The sequence below is a fragment of the Lemur catta genome, chromosome 1 (assembly GCF_020740605.2).
Source record: "Lemur catta isolate mLemCat1 chromosome 1, mLemCat1.pri, whole genome shotgun sequence".
In the NCBI taxonomy this organism is placed as follows: Eukaryota; Metazoa; Chordata; class Mammalia; order Primates; family Lemuridae; genus Lemur; species Lemur catta.
Genome location: NC_059128.1, coordinates 44711201 through 44734300, shown reverse-complemented (window position 1 = coordinate 44734300; position 23100 = coordinate 44711201). Strand labels below are relative to the sequence as shown.

The 23100-nt window shown below is 41.1% G+C and overlaps 1 protein-coding gene across 2 annotated transcripts in view; it reads right to left on the bottom strand.

The window, feature by feature from the left end:
- Positions 1-22823, bottom strand: part of CDKL1 (cyclin dependent kinase like 1) — a 57920-nt gene extending 35097 nt beyond the window's left edge. For both annotated transcript variants that reach the window (XM_045567571.1, XM_045567562.1), the window contains exon 1: positions 22402-22823. In XM_045567571.1, coding sequence (XP_045423527.1) covers positions 22402-22569 — 168 coding nt within the window. In that variant the 5' untranslated portion in view covers positions 22570-22823. The remainder of the gene's footprint in view (positions 1-22401) is intronic.
- Positions 22824-23100: the final 277 nt, after the last annotated feature.

Sequence of the window (23100 nt, the reverse complement as noted above, 5' to 3'; positions counted from 1 at the left end):
ATAATTAGCAATGTAGAACATTTTTCATATATCCATTCACCATTTGTATGACTTCTTTTGAGAAATGTCTATTCAAGTCCCATGCCCATTTTTTAATTGGGCTTTTTGTTTTGTTGCTTTTGCGGGGTTTGGGTTCCTTATATATTTTGGATATAAACTCCTTATTGGGTTTATGGCTTGCAAATATCTTCTGCCAATCTGTAGATTGTCTCTTCACACTGTTAATTGTTTTCCTTGCTGTGCAATTACATGATTAGTTTCATGTAATCGCATCTGTCTATTTTTGCTTTTGTTGCCTGCATTTTGGGGGTCAAATCCAAAATAAGCCCAACCATGTCATGTAGTTTTTACCCTTATGTTTTCTTCTAGAAATTCTACAGTTTCTGGTCTTATGTTTAAGTCTTTAATCCATTTTGAGTTGGTTTTGTATATTGTGTGAGATAAGGGTCCAATTTTATTCATCTGCATATGAATATCCAGTTTTCCCAACGCTATTGAAGAGAACATCCTTTTCCAATTGTGTGTTCATGGCACCTTTGTTGAAGATGAATTGACTGTATGTGTGTGGGTTAATTTCTAGGCTCTCCATTCTGTTCCATTGGTTGATGTATCTTTTTTTTTTTTTTTTGCCAGTACCATGTTGTTTTAATTACTATAACTTTGTAGAGTAGTTTGAAATCAGGTAGTGTGATGATGCCTCAACTACTTGGAGTTTTGTGATTCTATATGAATTTTAGGATTCTTTTTTCTATTTATATGAAAAATGGCATTGGATTTGTGATAAGGATTGCATTGAATCTGTAGATCACTTTGGGTAGTGACATTTTGAATCCATGAATACAGAATATGCTTCATTTGTGTCTTCTTTAATTTCTTTCATCAACATTTTATAATTTTTAGTGTATAGGTCTTTCACCTTCTTGGTTAAATTTATTCCTAAGTATTTTTTTGTAGCCATTATAAATGGGATTATTCTCTTGATTTTTTTGATAATTCATAGTTAGTGTATACAGTTGACACTTGAATAGCACAGGGATTGGGGTGCCAATGCTTCACGCAGTTAAAAATCTGTGCATGTCTTTTGACTCCTCCAAAACTTAACTACTAATAGCCTCCTGTTGAACGGAAGCCTTATCTATAACATAACCAACTGCTTAACACATATTTTGTATGTTATATGTATTATGTACTGTATTCTTATAATAAAGAAGGCTAGAGAAAAGAAAATATAAAGAAAATCATAAGGAAAAAATATATCTACTATACATTAAGTGGATCATAATAAGGTCTTCATTCTCATCATCTTTACATTGGGTAGGCTGAGGTGGAGGAAGGGGAGAGGTTGGTTTTGCCGTCTCAGAGGTGGCAGAGGTGGGAGAAAATCTGCATATACGTGGACCTACACAGTCCAAACTTGTGTTGTTCAAGGGCCAACTGTAGAAATACTACTGATTTTTGTGTGTTGATTTTTTATCCTGCTATTTTACTGTATTTGTTTATTAGTCCTAACAATTTCTTGTTGGCTACTCAGGGTTTTCTATATATAAGATCATGTCATTAGCAAAAAGGGACAATTTCACTTCTTCCTTTCTTATTTGAATGACTTTTATTTTTTATTTTTATCTATCTATCTATCTACCTATTTATTTATTTATTTTTGCCTAATTACTCTGGCGAGAACTTCCAATACTATGTTGAATAGAAGTGGTGGGAGTGGGCACCGTTGTTCCAGATCTTGGAGAAAAGGCTTTCAGTTTTTCAGCATTGAGTATAATGTTAGCTGTGAGCCTAACATTAGGCCTTATTGTGCTGAGTTAACATTTCTTCTATACCTAATTTGGTGAGGGTTTTTTTCATGAAAGAATGTTGAATTTTGTCACATGCTTTTTCTGCACCTAATGAGATGATCATATTACTTTTGTCCTTCATTCTGTTAATGTGATATATCACATTTATTGATTTGCATATATTGAACCATCCTTGCATCCCAGGGATAAATCCCATGGGGTCATGGTGTATGATTCTTTTAATGCATCATTGAATTCAGTTTGCTAGTATTTTGTTGATAATTTTTGCATCTGTGTTCATCAAGGACATTGGCCTGTAATTTTCTTTTGTTGTAATATACTTGTCTGGCTTTGGTATCAAGGTAATGCTGGTGCCTCCTAAAAACTGTCCCCTACTTTTGTTGTACTGCAATCTATCTCTCCCTTCAGATCCTTTAATATTTGTTTCATAAATTTAGGTGCTCCAATGTTGGGTACATATTTGTTTACAATTGTTATATTCTCTTGATGAATTGACTTCTTTATCATTATATATTGTTCTTCTTTATGTCTTTAGAGTTTTTGACTTAAAGTCTATTTTGTCCAATATAAGTATAGCTATCTCGTCTCTCTTTGGTTTCCATTTGTGTGGAATATCCTTTTCTATCCCTTCACTTTCAGTCTATGTGTGTCCTCAGATGTGAGGTGAATCTCTTGTAGGCAACTGTATATTTCAAGACAAATAAGAAAAAGTGTATTTATTCGTGGAAGTGAATCATTTCCTGACACCTACCTGGCCCCTGAAGGTATTGGGTTTGTGCCTTCTACTCTTAAGGGGTCCTCAGTGGTTACAGGTTTCTACACTGACCAGTATATAGACCACTACATTTGTGGTCTCTCATATCCCTCAGGTGTCAAGGATTCTCTGGTCTATGTTCTTTGTGGGGGGAGTAGGGAGATATTTACCCTATGTCTGTGATTTACAGAAAAAGAACAGGCCATTTCCTCAGTGGTTATTTCCTGTTTTCCTTTTAAAAACATTCTTCTCCCACAGTTGTGGCAAATAGCAAGAGGACAGAAATTAAAGTTTAGAAAGTTGGAGTTGTCCCAGTAAAATGCTTTTTATAAGCCTTTAAAATTTTTGAAGTTGACTCAAGGTCTTAGTTACATAGACACTTTTGCAAGAATCCTTAATCTTAGCATTCACCTAGAATGGAGAACAATGATACTCTCTGCCTCTCTCCACTTTAGAATAATTAATCCTGGGTATTTCTCAAGGATTCTCAGACAAGCATATTATAACACTCTCAAGGGCTTGAGACTGAGCAAGATTTAAAGCTTGTTCAGACAAAGAAGAAAATAAAGAATAAAGCTTCTTCATATTTCTAGACCTTCTTCCTTCTCACCAGGATAAATGCTCTCAACTAAATCATGCAACTCAATATAGGAGTTAATGTCAGCAGTATCCAATTTTGCTTTTGACTCAGAAAGCAAGCTCTAAAGTTCACCTGTACCCCATTTAAGGGCTTTAGAAGTACAGGTATGATCCTGATAAAATGAAACCACTAAAGAATTCATACAATAAAAGGTCAATTCTTCTAATAATAATATGTAGATGTAATGCAGTTTCAGTTAGAATCCAAAAGGGATTTTTCTGGGAACTATATAAATATATATATTAAAAATTTCAATATAAAATACAGAACAATGTAAATATTTGAAAAAATTTAGAACAACATTTGTATGACATTAGGATGAGAGAGAACATCTTAAAAAACAATTCAGGAGATTCAGAAGAAAAAAGACAAGATACGTAAGTTCGGCTACACAAAAATAAAATAGTGTTGGGAAGATGCAAAAAGTTCTGGAGATAGTTGGTAGTGATGGTTGCACAACAATGTGGATGTGCTTAATGCTACTGAACAATACACTTAAAATGGTTAAAGTGGAAAATTTTATGTTATGTATATTTTATCACAATAAAAAATAAGATATTGTTGGTTTGATAAAAAACACTACAAACAATGTCAAAAGACAACTAATTGGTAGGGAAATATTTGTTAAAGTTATAACAAAAATGGATTATATTCTTTTATTACAAAGAAGCCTTATTTATGTACTGTTCAAAAAAAAGACAATTCAGTGGGAAAATGGGCAAAAGATATAAATAGGCAATACACAAGAGAGGAAATACAAATGACTGAGAGTCACATGCAAAGATACTCAATCTCAGTGGTAGTAAAAGAAAGTCAAATTAGAGCAATAAAGTGATGACCCCTTTTCCTTAACAGGTAGGCAAACATTGAAAAGACTGGTAGCATCCAGAGCTGACAGGGCCATAGGAAAATGGGTCTTCTCACATGTGGCTGTTTACAGTACAAACTGCTATAACCATTTGGGAAAGTTACTAGCAATATTTACTAAATTAAAACTACATGGCCGGGCACGGTGGCTCATGCCTGTAATCCTAGCACACTGGGAAGCCGAGGCGAGTGGATCGCTCGAGGTCAGGAGTTCGAGACCAGCCTGAGCAAGAGCGAGACCCCGTCTCTACTAAAAATAGAAAGAAATTATCTGGCCAACTAAAAATATATAGAGAAAAAATTAGCTGGGCATGGTGGCGCATGCCTGTAGTCCCAGCTACTTGGGAGGCTGAGGCAGTAGGATTGCTTAAGCCCAGGAGTTTGAGGTTGCTGTGAGCTAGGCTGACGCCACAGCACTCACTCTAGCCGGGCAACAGAGCGAGATCCTCTCTCTCAAAAACAAAAAAAACTACACACACCAAAAAGATGGGCCAATGATTCTTCGAGAAATAGCTGACTCTAGGACTAGGGCAAGAAATATACAAGATGAGACTGGAGCAACTTGTAGTGCCAGAAAGTAAGAAAGTACTAAAAGAAAAACAAACCCTACACTGATGAGGGTGGTTTTGAATGGGGTGCAGTTTGGCTTATGCAATGTAGTGGCACATGAGTTGTATGGGGCAATGGTAACTATGGAGATTATTGAATAAGCTGACTCTTGTTAGCACCTTTAAATCATTGAAAAGAGGGAAGAGAAAACGACAGGTTCAAGTGAGCCCCAGGTCAACTGTGGGAGTCAGAAGCCCTCCCTGGCAACATTTAAAAACATTTTTCTCCCCTTGGGGGGGGGTGGGGGGAGAGGATAGGGGTACAACTACATGATGAGTGCGATGCGCACTGTCTGGGGAATGGACACGCTTGAAGCTCTGACTTGGGGGGATGGGCGGGACATGGGCAATATATATAACCTGAACTTTTGTACCCCCATAATAAGCTGAAATAAAAAAAAATTAAAAACAAACAAACAAAAAACATTTTTCTCCTGCAAACACAGGAGAGACTGTGCTGAAAGCCAGTCTCAGGACTTAACTTGAAAAGTAGCAGAGCTACAAAGACAACATACAGCTTCAGCAGGCTTCTGTGTCAAAATCAGGGCAATGGTGAGAAAAGAGAAGAATCCTGAGACCTAGGACAGGGACATCTGGCAGGAAGAGCCTGAGAATCTTAAGCTCTCAAATTTCCCTGAACCCTCTGGGCTAGGAGAAGCAGCTCTGTCCTGTTGCCATAGGCGAACTGCTTCCTCTAATACAGAGACCCTAAAAACCCCTCACTTGATTCAGGTGCCTCCTTAGGAAGATGCTGCCTGTCCTTAGTTTCCATCCCCATATCCCTCCCAGGCCCACAGGCCTCTAACTAGGATAAGGTTGTAGCAGTGCCTGAGTAGGGCAATAAGGTTCTTGCTCTGGGAGGAAATAACTATATTCAAAGAATTACAAGACCGAGCTCTTATGCACCAGCAAGAATCCTGAGTGTGCTGGACTGTGGCATTAGTGAACTATAAGGCTGGATAAGGGAAAATTCATTGATATGGGAGCACTCTCCCGTGACCTGGGAATTAAGTCCTGACAAAGACACCTGGACACAGTCTTAAATGTGTTGCTGGTATAGCTCTTTGAAGGTTGGACTGTTAGTAGATAAGGCAGACATGCTGAAACTGCCTTGGCAGAGTACAGAGGAAGGGGTCCGGGCACTCGAGGAGGTGTGAATGTTAGAATGGATGTATTACGTGGGACTGCAGAACCCACCACCTGAATACGCTTCTTTGGGAGGCCCAGAGGATACTCTGTCCAATAAAGCAGTAAGGAGGTCCGTGGCATCTTTGAGCTCACTGATGGCTGTCCTCGGTAGGCTGGGTACACATCCTCAGCAGGCTGGGGATGGTACCATGGAACTATGCTCTCTGGTTCCAATGAAAGTGGTAAGATCCAGAGTGCCAGAAACCAGGTGCTGACAGTGGCAAGGTGCACAAAATTACCATAATGGGAAGCAAGGCTAGATACCTTATTTCACAGAAATCTGTGCTAATGCACAGATAAGATTTCACCATAGAGTTCCTATAGGTGAGAGGGAAGGGCAGCTGGCTAGTGTGTTACTTGATGTGTATTACCAGAAGAAATTGAGAGAGAGCAAGCAGAAGGTTGCTGTCCACTGCTAGAAGGGAAAATTGTAGTTCCTCACCCAGTTGCTAGATCCAAGTCAGTTCATAGATCGAAGTGTCAACTGAGTCACCTTGAGGAAGGATCCTGCCACCACAAGTCTTCCTCAAACGTTTCCCAAAGGGATCTGTGATCATTTACCAGAGTAACTGGAGGATGAGAAATATTCAGAACTCTCAAGGATTGTGGCTACAAGGTCTGAGCTGGCACTGATATCTGGGGACCCAAAATGCTATCCCAGCCCCAGGTTAGAGTCCTGCCTCACAGTGGGCTTAACTGGTCTATGGATCCACCCTTGAGATTATTTCTTCCACTCCCAAATGCAAAATTGGGATAAATACACTTAGCAGTTGGCAAATTCTCACATTGGTTCTAAGACCTATGGTATGAGAGCCAATGTGGCAGAAATGGCTAAATAGAAGCCCCCCCCAGCTCCCCCTGACAACAATCCTGCTCAAAATAGTAAATCAGAAGTAAAACCACACCACAGCAGAAATTGCAGAGATTAGTACCACAATAAAAGACTTAAAAGATACAGGGGTAGTGGTCCCCATCACATCCCTGCTCCATTCACCTGGTAGACTACTATAAACTCAATAGTTCCAATTGCAGCTGCTGGGCCAGATGTGGTATCTTTCCTGGAACAGATATACACAGTCCCTGGCACTTGACATACAACTATTGATCTGGTGAACATGTTCCTTCCAACCTCAATCAGTAAGTAGGATCAAAAGCAGTTCACCTTTTGTGGGATGGACAGAAGTTCACGTCCACTGTCTTGCCTGAAGCCTAGGTTAACTCTCTTGCTGTCTGTCACAATGTAGCCCACAGGGACCTTGGATCTCTTGATATTCCACAGAATATCATGCTGCTCCACTGTATTGATGACATCATGCTAATTGGACCTGGTGAGCAGCAATGGCAAGTACTCTGGATGTCCAATTAAGACAGGTGTGTACCAGAAATGGAGAAAACCCTCTGAGGAACAGGTGTGTGGGTGATGCTCTAGGAGTCCAATGGCCTGGGGCATGCTGAGACATTCTCTTTAAGTAAAGGACAAATTGTTGCACCTTATATCCCCTACCACTAAAAAAGTGGCATTTATCTTGGTGGGTCTCTTTGGATTTTAGAGGCAGCATGTACAGCTTTTGGGAATAGTGCTCTTCTTAATTTACCAAGTGATTTGGAAGGCTGCCGACACTGAGTAGGACTCAGAGCAAGAGAGAACTTTGCAGCAGGTCAAAGCTGCCCTACTACTCAGGCCATATGACTCGGCATACCCAATCGTGCTAGAGGTGTCCAGCTCTTGGCATGTCACTGGGCCTCAGAGGAGTGAGCACCTGACCATGGGACATCAAGTGATGAGGTAATCTGGAGCTGCCCATTGTGAGCTGGATGATAGAGATCCACTGTCCACTGTATTATGAAAACTACATTCGGGATCAGGCTCAAGGAGGTCTGGAGGGAACAAGCAAGCTACAAAAAGAGGTGGCCCATACAGGTCAACAATATAGGTCACCTATATTGTTGCACTGTTGCCTCTCCTTCATCTTACATGTATGGCTCAATGGAAGTTCCCAGGTAATGGAGGAACAAAACCTCAAGCCTGGCTCGTGGATAGACCCACTTGTTACATTGGCACTAGTTGAAAATGGACTGTCACTGTACTATTAATATATTCCTACTCTGCAGAAGAATTGAGGGGTAATGGTGAAAGGAATTCTCCCGTTGAGCAGAGCTTCAAGCAGAGCACTTGATAGTTCACTTTGTATGGAGAAACAAAAGACCTGAGATATGCATGGGTCTATGCGCAGTGGCAAATAACCTATCTAGCTGGTTAAGAATCTGGAAGGAACAAGATTAAAAAATCTTCTGGGAAAGAGGCATAAATTGCATTTGTGGCAGTGGGCACAGAGCTTGAGGGTCTTTGGGCCTCATATTAATGCCCACCAGAGAGCATCTACTGCAGAGGAAGCACTGAGCACCCAGGGAGAGAGGATGTCTTTTCTGGTGGATGTACAGCTGCTCTGTCCTTGGCCACCCCAGTGCTTGTGTAATTGACCCATGAACACAGTGGCCAGGCTGCAGGGATGATGGTTGTGTGTGGCCCAACAGCACTGGTTCCCTCTCTGCAAGGCTGATCACCCAATGTGCCAGCAGCAGAACCTGATGCTGAGCCCCTGATTGTGTTGTCCTTTAAGGAGAGCAGCCACTATGTGGATGGGGTAGCAAATTGTTCTTATTGTCATAGATACTAATTCTAGAGATGAGTTTTGCCTTTCCTGTGTGCACCACAATCCAAGGGCTCAGAGATGCCTGCTCTACTGGCATGGAGTCCAGACAACATCAGACCAAGGGGCCCATCTTACAGCAAAGGAAGCGTGATAATTAGCATATGGCCATGGAATCCATTGGTTCTATTATACTATATACCTCACCACCTACAACCAGCCAGTCTAACAGGAGGATGAAATTTGTATTCATTGCAGCCCTTTGCGGGTATATGTCTTGAACCAGCAGCCATCGCACAGTGCTGTTTTCAGTGGCTAGAATCCATGGGCCTTGGAACCAGGAGTGGAAGTAGGATTAGTTCCTTATCATGCTTCCTAGCGCCAACATTCTCTCAAATGCACAAAGCTTTATGTGTACATGGTTAGCCACCTGAATGTCCATTAGTAGATAATTAGTTAAATAAACCATAGGACTTTATAGTACACTCAAATTATGAAATATGCAGCTGTTAGGAAGAATAAGGCATATCTCTACGTGTTGACTTAGAAAGATACACAAGATATATTGTTAAGTGTAAAAAGGTCATTACTGAACACTATATGCAGTATGATATAATTATATTTGTTTCTAAAGGTAATATATATCCTTGTACAAGCACAGAGCTCTTCTGGAATGATACATGAGCAACTGTGGTTGTTTGGCAGAAATGAGAATGAAGAGTGAAGTGGCAAGGTAGACTTTCTTTTCACTTTGCATTATTCTGTGCCTTCAGGATTTTTGGTTGATTGTTTTTGTTTTACATAAGTATATATTACTTTATCATATGCATGGTTTAAAATGATTTGCATAATTCCCTTCACTATATTATAAAACAAAGATAAATATTTTGAAGTTAGTTCAGAGAGTTAATAGTTCATCTTTGGGGATAAAAAAGGTATTTTCATTATGAAAAAAAGCTATTTTGATTACTAACACTATCTTCAGCCTAGAGGAAAATGCCCCTATGGCCCTCCAGGTATTGTGGAGGAAACTTTCTGTAACACTCCTTTGGTGAAGGGAAGCTGCCTTGATACCATGTTTCCTCCAAATGCCGAGAACCTCAAGGCAGTCGCTTGGCTAAGGTCTTGTTTTGGGAATGGCTAGAGAAGGAAAAGGTGTGACAATACAGACTGGAGGAGTGTTGAAAAAGCAGGAATCACTGGGTGGAGAGGTTGGGGTCCTGAAGTTTGTTTTACATTTGCTGGAGACCACCTGGAGGGAACAGAATATGCCAGGCTGGTCCTCTGGCCAGAGACCTGGGCTAAGATTTCATCTGGATTCCTCTCAAGAGCCAGTACAGGCCAGTGATGCAGACAGTGGATGCCTGATCTGTTTTATTGACTAATAAAATTATGCAAAAAGTACTATGAAAGAAGGAATAGTACAATTGTGACCAAAATGAAAAATAACACTGACACAGCCAAAAATTAATGCACTAACATACTGATATTGACAAAGCAAATTATTTGTTTGGTTTTTATGGGTAGTTGATAGCATCAATTGTTTAGAAACTCTTACCTTTCATTATTACAACAGAAAGGTAGATTGAGTTCAAAGATTTTCAACTAGGCAATTTTACCCAACAGTATTTTTACTAGAGGGCTTTTAAAGTTAATAAGCCATAAAGAAAGTTAATAATTAGCAAGCCAATATGCTTGTTGAAAAGAAATTTGTGGCCTAAACCATCAATCCTGCCAAATAAAAGAGTGAATTGAGACATTTGAAAAATTTAAAGTGCAAGAAATAAGCCTGGCCCATAAAAAATTTTCCATTTATTCCATATAAAAATTACTACCTTCGGGCCGGGCGCAGTGGCTCATGCCTGTAATCCTAGCACTCTGGGAGGCCGAAGTGGGTGGATTGTTTGAGCTCAGGAGTTCGAGACCAGCCTGAGCAAGAGCGAGACCCCGTCTCTACTAAAAATAGAAAGAAATCATCTGGACAGCCAAAAATATATATAGAAAAAAAAAATTAGCCGGGCATGGTGGCGCATGCCTGTAGTCCCAGCTACTCAGGAGGCTGAGGCAGGAGGATCGCTTGAGCCCAGGAGTTTGAGGTTGCTGTGAGCTAGGCTGACGCCACGGCACTCTAGCCTGGGCAACAGAGCCAGACTCTGTCTCAAAAAAAAAAAGAAAATTACTACCTTCTAGTGTGGTTTGAATGTTTTATAATAACTACATGTAATATAGGCTGTCACCCAGAAATTTTACTGGTTGGAAATAAAAATAAATTAAGTGGCAAAAAAACGAATGGCATAATTATATTTTTATCAATGTGAATTATAAAATCCCTTATTCTGCCTCTTCCTGCTCTGTGATATTTTATTTTCTAGAGTCTAAGGTGTGTAGCAGGATGTGTGCAGGAGCATTAGGACACTGGCAGATGTTAGTATGTGCTTCCTCTCCTTACAAGCTGGGTGTCTTTAAGAAGGTAACCAGCCAGCATGTTGATTTCTGCTTCTTTTATTCTGAAAGTATTTGTGTGGCAGCTTTATCACTTAGGAGTTCACTACACAGTAGGAATACAATCTTTCTAGATAAACATATCATGAGCTAAGCCAAAAAATCTTCTCATAAACAAACAAAACAGCTTGTTACTATTTGCAGTTAGTATATTGTCTTGTAAAAAATAAAATTAAACAGGTCTCCACTTGTTGAACAAATAGGGAGACTTTGTTTGGTTTCTATCACTGCAGGCAAGGGAATGCTTTGTTTTGTCTTCCACGCTATTGACGACCAGTTTACATAAACTCCCAACATCTATCTTTATGTTAGTAATGAACATCAATGGGCCAGATCTCTGTTGGTCTGTAATGAGAACATCTGCATATAATGAAAGCTGTCTGATCCAAAGGCCCAAAACTGGCAGCCGGTAGGCCAAACATTATCTGCAGATGTGTTTTATTTGGTCTGGAGAGTGTTTAAAATTTTTTAAAATTACTTGTCGACATTGTAAAGTCAAGAGATTTCATTCTCACTAAAAGGTCCCTAGAGAAATGGCTAATTCCAGGGCTGGTGCAGGATGAGCCTGGGACATTTTGTTGTGCCACACATTAAGTAAGTGTTCTCAAGATGATGGACATCTGTTAGGACACAAGAGCTGTATCAAAGGAGCCCAAATGGCCAAATGCACGACAACTTCAAAATCAAAAAGAATAATGACAGTGATGGTGTGTAACATGTTGACTTTTTAAAAAAAAACATGAACCCACAGTGATACTAAAAAGTGTGTGTAGGTGGTTGGGGGATAAAGGAAAAATCTTTTTTACAGAAAAATGAAGGTGCAAGTATTGTCCATGGACATTAAAACCAGTGGGTAAGGTGCACACCTGTAGTTTCAGCTACTCGGGAGGCTGAGGTGGGAGGATCAGTTGAGACCAAGAGTTTAAGGCCACCAGCCTGAGCCACATAACAAGACCCTGTTTCTAAAAAAGACAACAAAACCATCCGGTGAAAGTTGTTGGGGAACAAGGTAGTAACACAGTTTCAAAATGTCACCCCACAAATAACTTATTAATTATAAAGGGCAAAATGTTTCATACAACTGTGAAATTTGGCAGACTCATCTCAACCAAAAGATTAAAACTGACAGCACCGGCCGGGCGCGGTGGCTCACGCCTATAATCCTAACACTCTGGCAGGCCAAGGTGGGAGAATCGCTCGAGGTCAGGAGTTCAAGACCAGCCTGAGCAAGGGCAAGACCCCATCTCTACTAAAAATAGAAAGAAATGATCTGGACAGCTAAAAATATATATAGAAAAAAAAAATTAGCCGGGCATGGTGGCACTTGCCTGTAGTCCCAGCTACTCGGGAGGCTGAGGAAGAAGGATCACTTGAGCCCAGGAGTTTGAGGTTGCTATGAGCTAGGCTGACACCACGGCACTCTAGCCTGGGCAACAGAGCGAGACTCTGTCTCAAAAAAAACAAAAAACAAACAAACAAAAAATAACTGACAGCCCCAATTACAGGACAAAATAACATCAAGTACTTCCTGATGGAAACTAATATGATGGACACAGCCTTACTCATGTAGTGTTCTTACTGAAAACATCTAACCTGTATCAAATCATTTGGAAACAGCCAGACAGTCTAAATGGAGGCACATTCTGCAAAACAATTGGCCTGGATGTTTCAAAAATGCCAATATCATGAAAGACCAAAACAAGAATAAAGAAGGTAGAAAACTTTCAGATTAAAGGAAACTAAAGAGTCATGGCAACTACATGCAATGCACAGTCACTGTTTAGGTCTTGGATTTAAAGAAGTGACTATATATATTATTATATCATTGGCTTTATATATATGGTTATATTTAATATATAGTTCCTATGATAACTATATATTCTTATATTATTATTTTATCATATTATTGGGACAATATGAGAAATTGGAGCATAGGCCATATATTAGATAACAGTATTGAGTTGATAAATTTCTTGAGTGTGGAAATCATAATGTGATTATATGGTTACATAGAAGAATGCCTTTGTTCCAGGAGATTCATGCTAAATATTTAGGGAGATGGCTCAGCCAAAAAGTGTGTGCATGTGCATAAGGGAGAGACAGAGATACAAAAGAAGTACAGAAAAATTCTAACAGCTGATGAATGGATCAAGTTAGGAGTATGCAGGTATTCATTGTATTATTCTTTCCAAGTCTATATAATTTGAATTTTTTTCAAAATAAAAAGTTGTAGGAGGCTGGGCGCGGTGGCTCACGCCTGTAATCCTAGCACTCTGGGAGGCCGAGGCAGGTGGATCGCTCGAGGTCAGGCGTTGGAGACCAGCCTGAGCAAGAGCAAGACCCCATCTCTACTAAAAAATAGAAAGAAATGATCTGGACAGCTAAAAATATATAGAAAAAATTAGCTGGGCATGGTGGCACATACCTGTAGTCCCAGCTACTCGGGAGGCTGAGGCAGTAGGATCGCTTAAGCCCAGGAGTCTGAGGTTGCTGTGAGCTAGGCTGACGCCACGGCACTCACTCTGGCCCAGGCAACAAAGCGAGACTCTGTTTCAAAAAAAAAAAAAAAAAAAAAAAAGTTGTAGGGAAAACACCAGGAGATTTTACACAGAATTCTGATTTCTGGCTTTTTAAAAAAAGATCCTGAAAACCTAGCCCCCTGGGCTTGCTGTCCATGGATCTGAGAAGTGGCCTCCACGTGCGATGAGACTGAGGCTCCAGCCTCCACCTCTCCATCTCGTTCTGCCTCAGCCCACTTCATTCGTGTATGTCAACAGTGTGATCCCCACAGACACACGAGTTCAGTTTCTAATCTCTTATAATCCGTAACAGAGAATGCTGAACATGGCAAAAACAATTTATAGACATATGTTACTAGTGCACCTCAATAAGCCAATTAAACAATTTGAAGAGAAGGGACCCAGAAATGGCCCTTACTAGCAATGGCAGGACTAAATTCTGAAAGATGTCACAGGATGTCCCACTGAGGTTTTTACTGAGTTGGGAAACATTCCTTCAATGAATATATGGGGAATAGAAGGCTTTAAAAATTAAGAAAGCTCTAATTAGATTCTAATGCTAGGGAGTGTTTACATGGTGCTGTGTTAGCATTTAGTGGAATGTGGGCCTGGCACAGAGCACATTCAGTTAAGCACTTAATGAATGCTTTGGATAACAGGGGACCTGACAGTCCTATTTCCTACTGCATGTGCCCATCACCAGGATAGCAAATGGCCCAGCAGGATTTCTGGTCTGCTGTTCAAAGGCCCTGAGCCCCTTAGGGGAGGCTGTGTGAAGCACGGCCTCCAGCGCCTCTTTGGTCCTGGCGCTGTGTTTAAATTCCGCCCTCGCCTCCTTCCCACTGTGCTTTCCTCTCTCCTGAGCTGCTGCCCCTTCTCACCCTCCACTCTCCTGCCCTTGCACCTCTGAGGCTGCTCCACCGCTGTTAGATGTTTAGCCCAAGAGCTCTGCTCTCCTCAGCAAAAAGTCAGCGAAGCAGTGCCAAACAGGGACATAAATCATGGAGATAAGGTGGGCGAGCTTCCAGGAGGCAGTAGAGCTTGCCCAAGGTCACCCGACAGCTTTGAGCAGGATCAGAAACTGGAATCCCCACCTGCGGCTCCCGAACCCATGCAGGCAGCAGGGAGGAGGGGTGCTCTGGATATTCTACAGGTTCTTACTCTTCGTGACCAACTAAAGTCAAAGGAGAGCATATTTCTGGCACACAGCACACACTCTACAGTCTCACTTGCCCACACCCCTTGTACCTTTTTGCATTTCGTCCCCCTGAAGAGTCTTTTTGCACATTTTTTCCTAATGACTTAATGATGAAATTTTAACACCACAAGTATACTGTATATGTTCTCTGTGTGTATCTATATATATATCTGTGCTTTGTACAATAAAAAAGTTAGACCTCTTTGCCCTCCAACACAAGAACCAATTTCTATCCTCTTAGGAGTGATATTGTTTTCATTAAGAATGTCTGTACTATATTGTAATAATAAAGTTTCAGATGGACATTTCCTCCCATGCTTTTTCTCTTTTTCGTCTTCTTCTTTTTTTTTTTTTTTGGCTGAGCAGTACCACAGTATCTTCCCATGCTTATTCTCATCTTTGTTGGTGGCAAACTGTAACTTTTTGCCTTCTTAAATAATCTATATGGTTATGGAATGAGAGGCAGAAAGAACTGCTATTCCAGCGAGAATCTGCATTTAGACTTTCACGGAAGCCACAAGTCTCACAGCTAAGGCCCTACTGAAGAAAGGGCAGAATAAATTCTGAGGACCAGTCGTTGGGAGACTTCAGAGTATGGTGTTTGGTGTACTGTGATGGTTCTGATGTGGGCAAGCAGCAGGGCCTGGACTTGGGGACAGAGAGAACTGTGTCTGCATTCCAGCTTACTGACCAGGAGGCCTTGGCAAATCATTAACCACCCTGAATCCATTTGTAAAATGGAGTAACAACATCCACATTCTAAGCTGTTATTAGTGTAGTCTGTGCATCCTAGGTAATGATACTTGACAGTCTACCCAGATCTACTGGGTCAACAGACCCTACCTGCCAAATGGTAGTATATGATTCCTTCTCCTAGTCTCTCTTGTTTTTCTTGTCTTCTAGAGGAAGAGTTGTCACAGACAATGTCCTAGCTGTTGCTTTTAGCCCTTGACTGGAGCTGGGCTGATCTATTCTAATGCGCCCATACCATCTTCCACAGGTGGAAGGTCTGCCGAGGCATCCCAGAGTGGCATTGTCCTCTGGTGGCATCTACTCTTTCTGTTGCTGGTGGCTGAAATTCTTTCCTTTCTCTTCCAACAGTGCTACTGCACAGTGAAAAGGTTCAGCAGCATAGAGGCTTGAGACCTTAGTAATGCAATTACTCTGGGTTGGTTGGCTTGTATTTGTTTTGAACTACACAGCCCTTTCCTTACTGGATACATAGACATTTCCTAGGATGCTGGGTTGGGTTCAAGTACATCCATTTGCTTTATGCGGAAATCTATCCACTTCCCACCACATGGCCTGTGATACTCCAGCCTGTCATGCCTGACTTCTTGATTGAAGGTGACTTTCTTCCAGAGACCTTGACCTTCTCTGTTATCTGGCTTCTGTTATGACCACCCTACCTCTCATCCAATATATCTTTAATATGTTTAAACCTGAGTTATGGAAAAGGGTTGAATTCTTTCCTGTAGGGTTCACGTGTCATATGCAAATCAGAAGATGTCACATATCCTGGTGGAAGAAGTTCTACACCCACAGCTTGGAGCCAGCTATGGGTCCTGTTACATAAAGATTAAAGATAGTGTATGTAAAGAACCTAGCAACATTCCAAATAAAATAAGAGGTCACCTAATCTCCCAGATGGTCCATGAATTGGTTTTTTATTATGCTATTATATATATGCTTGGTCATGGCTCAGGTCTGTAACTCAGGGTTATGGCTCCAGCCATTCTCTCCCTCCTATAATATCAAGTTTTCTCTCTGCTGGATTAACACCATTAGCATACAAATATACTTATTTCTTCCATATTAAATACAACAACTACCACAAAAAACAAAAAACCCTCTCTTCATACCACATTTCTCTGAGCACCTACTGCCCCATTTCTTGCCTTACTTTTTTTTTTTTTTTTAGACAGGGTCTCACTGTGTCACCCAGGCTAGAGTACAGTGGCATCATCATAGCTCACTGCAATCTCAACGATCCTCCTGCCTCAGGCCCCCGAGTATCTGGGACTATAGATGTGTGCCACCATGCCTGGCGAAGTTTTCTTTTTTCTTTTTATTTTCTGTAGAGCCAGGGGTCTCACTATTGCCCAGGCTGGTCTTGAACTCCTGGCTCCAAGCAATCCTCCTACCTCAGCCTCCCAAAGTGCTGGGATTATAAGCATGCACCACCACGCCTACCCCTGCCTTACTTTTATAACAAATCTCCTCAAAACTGTTGTCTGTCTCACTGTCTCCACTTTGCTCCTCTCATCTCTCTTGAACCCTCGCTAATGAAGCTTTCATTCTTACCATGCCACCTAAGCATCTCTTGTCAAGATCTCAACTGACCCTCATATTTTCAAAGCCAATGGCTAATCCTAAATCTGTACTAATGGAGATCTTCGACACCACTGACTATCCCCTCATTCTTGAACCATTTCTTCACTTAACTTTTAAGAACATTGTTCTCAGGATTTTCCTACCTTGCAGTTGCCCCTTCTTGCCTCCCTTGCTAGTTCCTCCTCATCTTTCTGACCCCCAAATGCTGGGGTGCACCAGGGTTCTTTCCTCAGTATCTGTCCTTCCATCCCCCATGGTGATCTCACCCAGTATTATGGCTCATGGCTTCAAATACATTGATATGCTTATGTCTCCAAACTTTCTATCTCCACCCTGGACTTTCCTTGAATGTCAGACTTGTGTCTCCTTGGATTACAAGTCTCCTTGGATTCACATCTCAAACTTAACCCGTCCAAAACAGAACTCTTGATTTTCTTTTCCCTAAATCTGCACCTGGGTTCTCTATCACAGTGAATAATCTCTTCAGTCTTCCTGTTATTCAGGTCAAAAACCTTGAAGTCATTCTTGATTCCTCATCCGATCATCAGACTCTTCTGTGCTCTCCTCGCAGAATAAATAGAGGATCTGACTACCTCTCACCACCTTCACTGCTACCACTCTGAGCCAAAGCCCATCACCTCACACCTGGATTATTCTAACAGTCTCCTAACTATGAAGCTAGAACAACCAGCAGCTAGAGGAATCCTTCTAGAACGTAAGTTACACCAAGATTCCCATCTGCTCAAAATCCTCTAATGGCTCCTATCTCATTCAGAGTAAAATCCACAGACCCTACCATGGCCCACGAGGCCCTCATGCCTGCCCCACTTAGCTGTCTAATTCCCTCTTCTGTGATCCTCACCCTCGCTGACTCTGTCTGCTCCAAACACACTGACCTCTTTGTTCCTCCTGGAACACAGCAGAACATGCCAGGACCAGATCAGTTGATTCTGCCATGGGGCCTTTGTACTCATTGTGCCCTCTGTCTGGAATGCTCTTGTCTTAGATAGCTGCCTCAGTCATCCCATGTTTCTTTCTGGTCTCTTTTCAAATGCCACTCATCAGAACCACCCTATATAAAAAAGCAAGCCCCCCCCCATCTCCTTTATCACCTCATCCTGCTTTATTTTTCACCACTTGACATATAATTATATTTTTTACTGCCAGTATCTCTTTAGTAAGATGCAAGTTCATGAGGGCAGGAGCCAGTAACAGCGCCTGGTACACACAGTTCTGTAAACACCTGCCAAATGAACACATGTCAACTATCTTATGCACAAGTGTTTCATCAAAAACGCTGACTGAAAATATTGAATTCTTTTCTTTTTTTCCCAATGGAAATTGGTTTGCAAAAGGGTAAGATAGTTGCTCTGAGCTAAGGTTTTGCTATAAAATTTTATTAGTGACTAGAATGGTATTTAATTTGTCCTTAGAGTATGCATTGACTAATTTTAACTGGAGCAATTGTTTATTTTTTAAAAAGCTTAATTATATAATTTGAAATTTATGATTCAAAATTAAAACACTAAAGATTGACTGTAGTGGGACCTGTTGGTGAACAGTGAATCCTGTCAGTTTAGGAAGCAGTTTATTAGCACAAATTCTGAATTTGTCTCATAAAAAAGGGTCACTTTTGTTTTCAAATGGCATGAAATAATGGTATTTTGAAAAGTGTTTCAGAAAAAAATCTTTTCTAAAAATCTTAGCAAAATAGTTTTTTTGATGATAATTATCATCTTCCTCAAAAGCATTTACCAATGGACAGCTACATCTTCATATATGCTTTCACACCAAGTATATGAAGCACTGTAGATGTGCCACCTTGAAAATTGCCCGACTGATTTCTGGACAATTCACTCCCAGATCATATCTGCTTAAGAGGAAACAACTATAGTTTTTAAAAGAGTTTGATGGCAACTATTGGGCGTTGCTTTAAATTGTTAAGTAAACAGTTTAAAAAACATACGAGGAATTCTCTGAGGTTAGATACAGGCCAAATTCTACTATAATATAAAACCCACGGAACTATTCCCTTGTAGGGAACTGATATTATAATACTCATATTTCATTGTGCCAGATATAGATTCTATAATAGGACATCACTTGATTGTCTGGGAAATCTTTTTGTCCCCAGACATAGTGTTTACTGTCATGAGATTTAGGATGCACAAAACAAATGATGTCACTATTTTCATTAATGGGTAGTGAAATGAGAAAAATAAAGACAATGATACACACACACACACACACACACACACACACAATTACACCCATGCACTCACACACACCAAATAAATATATGTAGATAAAACTAGATGTTAGTTATAGTTGTCAATGGCTCTCTCTGGAAGGACAGTGATTTTTTCCTAAAACTGTGTCTTTCCCAGTTTTTTATTTTAACATTAAAATGTCCTTTCTTTTAGGAAGTGATAGTAGTTGGTAGTTAGTTGGTTTTTTAAAATGCTGACAACTTTATCCCAATTTGTAAAAAGAAAAACATTTTTTTGAAATTATATTTGTCCATGAAATCCAAAAGTCTGCAAATTACAGATTTCTAATAAAAAAAAAATCTTAGCTAGCTTCCCTTCTTTACAGAAGAAAGTCCAGCTCCTTAGCTTGGCATACAAGGCCTCTCACATCTGGCCTCAACCTACCTTTCTTTCCCTCCTTGCTGTAATGGGGGTGGTGTGGGGGTCAGCCTCTCCCAGTCCTGACCTGCCTTGGCTAAGATCATTGAGACACCTTCAGCCTCAGTCCTCCTAGTTCCCGAGTTTGTTCTCATAAAGCCCCAGCTCTGTGAGTGGTGTGCCAAGGAAAACCCTAGAAACTCACTAAGCCACTGAGCTACATCCTTTTCCTGGACCCACCTAACTGTGCTGCTCTCACAGTTTAGAATTCCTCCACCCCATAGGCACTGAATTCCAGCTCATAGAAACCTTAAATTCCAGCTCATAGAAACCTTGCCTAGACCTCACTGGTTTCCTGTTCTCAGGGACTACAACATGACCCCTGGAGTCAGGCTCCAAACCCCATAGGCCACCCAGAACCGTGGTGCAGCCATGTGCTAACCATCCCTAGACCTGTATTCTAGGAAACTCTTCACTCCCCCTCCCACCCCGTGAATACAGGATTCTGGCTGCCTTCCTCCTTCTCTGCCTGGCCTGTTAGCAGCCACCAAGCATCTTGGCCAAGACTTTGGGGTTATGACACGTGTTCTCTCAATATACTGTGCTTTCTACTTATGCACCTTTTCCCAGGATAGACCGTCTGCCCTGAATACCTTATCTCTCATTCCAGGCCTCCCTAAACATTTCAATGTCTGGCTCAAACATGCTTCCAAACCCTTTATTTTCATCATTCAGCAAGCACTTAGAGAGTCCTTGCCAAGCATGGGTACACAGGTAAATGACACTGGCCCTGCCGATTAGGAAGCCAGTATATCAGGACTGAGAGCTGAGGGGAAATTCGCTTACCTCTCTTCCAAGAGTTGAGCTTCTGAAAGACAAGGTACAATTTTGTGTAAACATTGTTTTAGGTACAATGGGGCTCTGTAAGTATTAACCAAATAAATAAATGGAGAAAATATGACTTCATTTCATAGACCCTCAATTCACTTATTCAACTAATATTTACTAAGTACTTATTATGTGTTAGAAATATCATAAAATTCTGAAAAGTTGGGGCTTGAAAGGACAGACTCTACCAATAATCAAGTCCCACCATCTCATATAGATCTAGGGTATTGACATCTGTGCACTTGATTTGGAGAGTAAGGTGCTGTGTGCTTTGAAATCAGGCTCCTGTGCACACAACCCTAACCTTGAAAGTACATCAATATTCAATTAAGAGAACACATCTGACTTCAGAATTTATTGGCAACACCCACCTTTCCAAAGGGCTTATTTTGTTAACTTTTTTTTTTTTCAATCCAACAATAACATTTTTTGGAAGTCTAATGCTAACTAGTATGCTTTGGGGCTACAGAGATACAGAGGCAAGGTCCCCATCCTGGAGAAACTCAATTCAGGGAGCTATACCTGCAAACATAGTATTGATAAAGTGTGGTGAGAGGTTTTAGAGGGGCAGTCACAGGTGACCTTCAGAATCAGAAAAAGAGCATCCCTGCTAGAAATAAATAGATTTTCTTTGGAGTAAATGAACACTATGAAATGCAATTACCACCTTCTCCCCAGGGAAAGCCTGAGAAAGTGAAACTGCCTATCAGCCCAAGAGAAACGGTGAAAACTCCCTGTGTATAGAAGAGGGCTAGGGCAGTGGGGTGGTCAGACACTGCTAGTCTCACCCTCCCCAGCACTTCACCTGGGAGGCTGTGGAAGTGTCTTCTCACAATAGATAACATCCTCCTAATAAAGAACACTCCAAGCCCAAATAGAGATGTTTTCCCAATATCCACCCATTTTAATTTATCCAAAGCCTGCTACTTCCCATTCAGGTTCCTTATCTAGAAGTGACCCCACACACTTAATCAAGGGGAAAAGATTTTTAGGGAGGCCTGGAGAAAATGGAGAAGCAAGGATAAGAGTAAATCCCCTGGAAATTTCATTTCTCTCTCACTAAGTTGCTCTTCCCTTGTCACATAGTGTGTTATATAGGTCAGCACACAGAGGCTGTAACTGAAGCAAAGTTAGCACCTGTTGTATTCATTGCATGTTTCATTCTACATTGCGATTTGGATTTCATCTTCATGGAAGTTCAGAAAAGGAGTCTTTCCATGTGAGGAAAAAACCACTTTCAGCTTGTGATAAGCAACTCCCCCCGCCCCCATATCATGGTACCTAGAAAACACTTAAAATGTGATCATTTCACTTCAAGAAGAAACCTTTTAGAGACAGGACATTATGATGCTCAGTAGATACATATGAGGTGTAGTGAAAACCTGTCAGCTTCCTAGCAGGTGAATGATTAAGTATCTTAATGGGCTGAGAATGTCAATAGAAAAAAAGTGGAGAAGTTTAAAAATCAACAACGCCAGCAAAACTGAGTTGTTCTAAGTTCCTGCACTATCAAAGTGTGATGGCTCTTGAAAATCTAGCTCTACAGGTGGTACGGGAGAGAAGCTGTTGGGAAGAAAAATAAAATATCCCACAGCATCTCTAAAAGTGAATACCACCTTACCCTGCATTTATGTTTCTGCTTCCTGGATCATTACACAGTGACTTGCACACAGACATCCCATTTGCGTCACTGAAGTCAAAAGTCCATGAAGGAAGGAGATGTAACTGTGTCCCAAGGTGTTCATTTAAGTTAACACCGCTCACTTTACTTTTTTAATCCCTGAAAATTCACTTTAAAGAAAAGGTGAGTTAATTACCTTGAGCATGCGGATTTCCCGACGGGCGATTTTCTTTATGACAGGGTCATCTTCTGACTCCAGAAACCTCTTGATGGCCACAATCTGACCCGTGTCCCTGTTTCTACATTTGAAAACATGTCCATAGGATCCTTCTCCAATTTTCCTAATTTTCTCATACTTCTCCATCACAGAGGAATAAATCTTAAAATGGATCTTCACATAGCTTGAAAATGTCGCTTGTTAAATAGTGGTACGAAGGGACTGAACTAGAGCCCCACCCATCGACGAGTCTTCGTCAAGGACCTAGAAGAGAACAGCACTTGGTGAAGAATTAGGAAATGCACCCAGGTCTTTAGAGACTCGTCCCCTCAGCAGTGGCAACGGGTTAGGGATAACAGCCTAGATTTAGCTGCCTTGGGTAACCTCATTTTAATCGCCTGTGAAATACCTTGCAAGTTAAAATGTAACCCGTCATCCTAAAGCGAGCAGAGTTGTAAGATAATCTCTCTTTTTAACGTTAGAGCGCATCCGACCTAAGACACATGAGCTGGCTGAAGGACGGGGAAGGCTGAGGGCTTCCCCGGTTCTAATTTCGGGTGTCATTTCCCTCAGCAAGAAGACACCTCCGGCTTCCCGCGGGGGCGGCGGCGAGGCCCGGGCCGCAGGAGACCCCCGGGCTGTGAGGCGCCCGCCCCGCGCCCCTGCCGCGTACCCCGG